This window comes from Sitophilus oryzae, unplaced genomic scaffold (assembly GCF_002938485.1).
Source record: "Sitophilus oryzae breed Bouriz unplaced genomic scaffold, Soryzae_2.0 scaffold_557_pilon_pilon, whole genome shotgun sequence".
NCBI classification, from domain to species: Eukaryota; Metazoa; Arthropoda; class Insecta; order Coleoptera; family Curculionidae; genus Sitophilus; species Sitophilus oryzae.
In genome coordinates, this window is record NW_022147148.1 from 589,307 (window position 1) to 595,111 (window position 5,805).

General features: G+C 30.0%; 1 protein-coding gene across 1 annotated transcript; it reads left to right on the forward strand.

Moving 5' to 3' along the window:
- Positions 1 to 861: 861 nt before the first annotated feature.
- On the forward strand, positions 862 to 4,793 carry LOC115887247 (U4/U6 small nuclear ribonucleoprotein Prp3). Its single transcript, XM_030906617.1, has 6 exons — positions 862 to 1,527; positions 1,592 to 1,939; positions 2,028 to 2,274; positions 2,381 to 2,600; positions 3,168 to 3,455; positions 4,306 to 4,793. The coding sequence occupies exons 1-6, from the start codon at positions 970 to 972 to the stop codon at positions 4,553 to 4,555; spliced, it is 1,911 nt and encodes a 636-aa protein (XP_030762477.1). The 5' UTR covers positions 862 to 969; the 3' UTR covers positions 4,556 to 4,793.
- The last annotated feature ends 1,012 nt before the right edge of the window (positions 4,794 to 5,805 follow it).

A 5,805-nucleotide genomic window follows, 5' to 3' on the forward strand; every position in this document is an offset into this window, starting at 1 on the left:
ACTATTGTTACCTGTAAATAACTAGAAATTAAATAACTTGAAAGAAATAAAATAATTCTAATAAGTTAGTTTAAAACCATTAAGAAAAAATCCGTAAATGATAATTACATAAAAGTTATCATTATTAGAATTTTATTAATTCATAATACTTTCTTTTCACAATCTTCATTATCCTTCTTACCTTAATTTTGGATATCAAGATAAATCTGAAGTTATAAAATTAATTATAGAATTTGTATTAGGTATTAACACTGAAAAAAAAATTTTCAACTGCAAATAATTCGAAAATAAACTGCAATTTGGCAACATCGACGATGTGCGCTTGCGTAGTATCGACGATCAAATGCAGCAAATATGGGCTTCAAGGTCAGCCACCGGATCCACACCTTTACCAAAAAAAGAAACATAATGAGTAAATGAAAATATTTTTTTACACTGTAATAATAATATACATTACGTAAGTTTTTAGCCTTTTCCTAATTACTACGCTAAAACAATTTTATGACACGTAAAAAACTAGCTTTTTCCGTTGTTTTTTTTTTCGCCCATCTCTATATTCATATTAATAATTAATTATATGTATATGATCTAGTGGTATTTCTTATATGCCGAGGTATTTCCAAGAGGAAGTAATACATATACAGATATCTGAATGTTTGTTATAATTACCAGTCGTCTTTGTTAATAAAGGAAAAGTTAATTTCTCTTAAAAAAAATATTTTTTTCTCGGTTTTTAAAACATCGATTTTGGATTAAAATTGAATTAATCATTCCTATGCCCCGCCTCGTCCTCGCCCCTCTCCTCGATAGAGTATCGAATACCCCTCCCTATAATGGCCGTCATTTCAGTCGGTTGTCATTTGTCAACTTGTCACTTCGTGTTCGTCCGCTTAACCTAGCAGTTGCGTTTACTTTTCGAGTTAATTTTTTATTGTGTTTGAGGTGCATTGTGAAGAAATTGGGTTTAAAATGGCATATCTGTCACGTAGAGAAATTGAAGATTTAAGACCACTAGTAGAAAAGGCCGTTTATAAAACATTGAATGGTAGTGATTCTTCAGTGTTCAGAGCGGCAATTGATTGTCTTACTAACGGCTACGACAAGAGGAAAATATCTGATAAATTAGGTGAATATATTGATAATAAGAAGGCAACAAAACTAGCAGAGAGAATACAATACCTATTAGATGATATTGAATCTAATAGAAAATCCAAAAAGCGGTCATATGATGATGATCGAGATAGAGATTCTAAGAAGACCAAGTTAAGTTCCTCTAAAAGAGATGATGGCAGAGAAAGTGAACGAGAACGTGAAAGAGATAAATTTGATAGGCACAGTAAACCAAGACATCTTTCTGATAAAGATGGAATAATTAGAAATTCTAAAATGGAACCCTTACCTCCACCAAGTAAAAATAATATTAGTCTTGGCAGCTTAAAAATACCTCAAGCTAGTATCTATGGAATTCCTTCTGGCTTATTAAACAAGGGCGATGCTGAAAAGGCCAGGAAAATTGCACAGTTGCAGGTAATGTTTTTAGATACCTACTTATATATAATTTTATTTTTTTACATTATATTTGCATTTTTAGGCTCAGATCAAAAGTAAACTTTCTACTGGAATCTTGGGAAACGCAATACAAATTCCAGTTCAGCCTAATAAGCCACAACCCCTTATTTTGGATGAGGATGGTCGCACCGTTGATAAATCAGGTAAAGCGATTCAACTTACACATGTAGCACCCACACTAAAAGCAAATTTAAGAGCGTTGAAGCGCGAACAATACAGAGAGAAAACTGATAAAAGGGATGAAGATAATGCAGAAACTAGATTTCTGGACCCAAGAATTGGGATAAAGCCTGCCTTGAGAAATAAAAGAGCACTTAGGTTTCACGAGCCTGGGAAATTCCAACAGCTAGCTGAGCGTCTTCGTATGAAGGTATGTAGTGTAGTTTGACAAATAAAATTTTATAAAAAAAGTAAACATAAGTAAAATTATTATATGTAAATTTATTTATAATTTTTAGAATCAGTTGGAGAAATTACAGAATGAAATATCCGAAATAGCTAAGAAAACAGGTATATCTTCAGCCACAAAATTAGCACTTATTGCAAAATCCGAGGGAGTCAGTGATGATGTACCTGATATGGAGTGGTGGGATTCTGTTATTTTAGAAGACAATTTAGATACTTTAACCAGTGATGGCAAAATCGCCATTAAAGATAATATCGTCAATAACCTAGTGGAACATCCAACTCAAATGAGGTGTCCTAGTAAGTATTTTTTACCCTCGAGGCTTTTAAAAACCACAGTTGAAATTAGATTTTAGCAGATTGGTTTTTCGTTATTTCAGATGATGATAAGATAATAATTTTTCAGCTGATCCAATTAAGCCTGTGTATATGCCTGTATTTTTGACACAAAAGGAGAGAAAGAAGTTAAGACGCCAGACTAGGAGGGAAATGTGGAAAGAAGAACAGGAAAAAATTAGACTTGGTTTAGTACCTCCCCCTGAACCTAAACTACGTATTTCAAATCTCATGAGGGCTTTAGGTACTGAAGCAGTGCAGGACCCTACAAAAATTGAAGCACATGTTAGGTCAGTATTTGTATTTCTATATTTTTTCTCTAACTTGCTTTGCAAAATATTTATTTTTCCTGACTAGTTTACACACTGATTTTCAACTAAAACTGAATTAATAAGTACTCGTTAAATTGAAGCAAATTATGAATTCTTATACAGATAACTTTTTGGAGCTTGGGAAATAATTTAAAATTTTTTGATTAATTGTTCATATTTTAATGATGATATTGTGTTTACAGTGTGTTTTTTGTGAACTTTTCATTCAGATCTGTAAAATATACATAGATATCTGTTATAATTAACGCCAATTAGCCGATTTTTGTTTATTTGGTTATTGTTGCATTAATAACTACTTATAACTAAAACGTACTTTATAGCAAGTAATAAGAACTGAGAATTTGCTTTATTTTGGTGAATTCATAAATGTAATAATTAAAAACGAAATAATTTTTATTTGTATTTAATAGACTGGTTACTAAAAATCCAAAAAAATTATATTGTTTACACAATAAATGCATCAGTTCAGAATTTTTATAGGGAACTAGACTAATAATCAGTTATTTATAAAATATTTCCTTTTAGAGAGCAAATGGCAAAAAGACAGAAAGCACACGAAGATGCTAACGCAGCGCGTAAGCTAACGTCGGAACAAAAAAGGGACAAGAAGGTTAAGAAATTAAAGGAAGATACATCTTTAGGTGTCCACGTGTCTATTTATAGAATTCATCATTTGCACGAGTTGGCCTCGAAGAAGTTTAAAGTTGAGACTAATGCGAAACAGCTTTTTATGACTGGATGTGTTGTATTATATCCAGATTGTTGCGTTGTAGTGGCAGAAGGAGGACCCAAACAACAAAAGAGATATAAAAGGTAATAATATTTCCATTTTTTTTTAAATATAAGAATCCAGGTTTTAATAATCTCAATATAAATTTCACAAAAATTCAATAAATAAATTTGATGGCTCTATAAATTCAATAATCTGTTCTAAAAAGAAAAAATCTTGTTTAGAAATTTTGCTTCAAGATGATAATCGAGGTTATGTATACAGAATATAGGCTAGATTGAACCTAATAAAAATTTTATATCTTTATTAGATACTTTTTCTCTGTTTTTTCGTATAATAATATTATTAAGGAAACACAAAATTTACAGGGTGAGTGTTTAATAAGTGCGAATATTTTCAGGGCATCATGGTAGATCTCGATAAAAGAAACATATTTTGCCCTTACCGTTTTTCAAATAATTCCAAAATACCCAATTTATTTTATTTTGAAAATTAAAAAATAATTTTTGTTTAAATTTTGAGAACCACTGGATCATTTCTGGGGTTTATTTCTTGTAAATTAAATCTACTACCTCTCTTTCCATATTATCAAAAAATTATATTTTTAAACTAAAAACCGAGTTAAAATCAGTTCCAAAAAATTCCAAAAATCTCCAAAAAATTAAAAAAAAATCGAAGTTTCACAATTTTAATTTAACAAAAAACTCAGACGTGTTTCTAGGGTCGTAATATACTATCCCTAAAAATATTGGCACATATCTAAGAGTTACACAGTATAATTGAAATAAGCAAGAATAGTATTTAAAGTGAAATCTTAATTTTTTTCTAATTTGTTTAAAAACTCCATTTGGTGTAAACCACTAATACGCCTATATTTTTTATAGAATAAGAATAAATTTTGATTCATCCTATATATAATTCTACTTTTTACAGGTTGATGTTAAATCGAATCAAATGGGAGGAAGATTTTGTGAAAGACCCAGATGGCAAAGAAGTGCCAAACAAATGCGTTCTTGTGTGGGAAGGCTCTGCTAAACAAAGGAACTTTGGCGAAATGAAATTTAAAGTTTGTCCTACCGAAAGATTAGCAAGAGAACACTTTAAGAAACACAAAGTTGAACATTATTGGGACTTAGCTTACAGTGGCGCCGTTTTGGAACAAGCAAACGATTTGGTTGAATAGATGATAAAATAAGTTGTATATTAGCTCTATTTTCTAATTAGGATTTTATTTTTTAAAATCGTCACTCTAATAAATTTGTCTGTAATTATTTTATAAACTAATCTAAAGTAAAACAGATTGAATAATAAAATGACATATAGGTGATTGAATAATTATTGTAAAGTTATGTTGAAACAAACATAATATTATATTTATTACTATTGACACATGTAATTTTGAATAAAGTATCTTTACTTTTTAAATAAAATTATGTTTTAAATTTACATTTTTATTTTATAAAACCTAGATAATCCTTTTCCTTAGATTCAAGGAATATACCGAGAAAATTGCAATGTTGCTAAAAGAAAACCGAGTCTCTGACTGAGTTGGAAACAATCTTACTCTGAGGAAACAAAACAGATTACAGCCAAAGTTACAGCAGATGCTTCTTATCTACGTACCTAGATTTAATATAAGTTAGTCTGTGGTACATATCTCTAATATACCATCCATACCATCTAATATACAGGATTTTATTATTATATATGTCACTGTAAATGTCCGAAATGCGGTAAAACCTCTTGGTAAAAGCCAGGAATAAGTATATATATAAGTCCGAAATGGAAGCAAAATATAGAAGTTTTCGAGCTTTTACCACTTTACCATTTCCGACATTTACAGCAACATATACATATTTCTTCTTAGTTTTGAATTCTACATGATTTTTTTAATAGTTCTGGTCTAACTGAATTTGTACGTTTCTAGTTTTGATATAAAAAAAATAAAATGGAGAAAAAGCGCTGTAATAATTTCACAAAAGATGAAATGAGGTCCAGAATAAAAAGGAAGAGGGTATATAAAATGGAACCGGTTTCTACAAAATTACAAAGATAACGTAATGGGGGTATTGATGAGAAACTAGCAAGAAAAAAAATCAATTTATCGAATTTCAAATGAACATAATGACGGAGGAGTCCAGAGAAAGAAGAAAAGTTGAAGAAAATTCACTGTTTTACTGGTTGCATAATTTTGACCCTAAAATTTATTAGAGGTACAGATTGGAAAAGCTAAATAGTCAAAATTAATTACTCAAAACTCAAAAAATAATTAACATATCGAAATGCCATTAGGCCATTCAGCAGGGAATTTAATTCCGTGTGCAAAATTTTTATGCATTTTAAACAAATGGCAGGTATGACATTGTTCAATAATACTTTTGACTTGCTTTTTGATGCGCTTAAATAATTAATATCTTAAATAACAAAACAAAA

Excerpts from the sequence above, each read along its gene's own strand:
- LOC115887247 (XM_030906617.1), top strand. The coding sequence starts at position 970 with ATGGCATATCTGTCACGTAGAGAAATTGAAGATTTAAGACCACTAGTA. Across the intron at positions 1,940-2,027 it reads CTGAGCGTCTTCGTATGAAG|AATCAGTTGGAGAAATTACA; the intron begins GTATGTAGTGTA and ends TATAATTTTTAG. Across the intron at positions 2,275-2,380 it reads AACTCAAATGAGGTGTCCTA|CTGATCCAATTAAGCCTGTG; the intron begins GTAAGTATTTTT and ends ATAATTTTTCAG.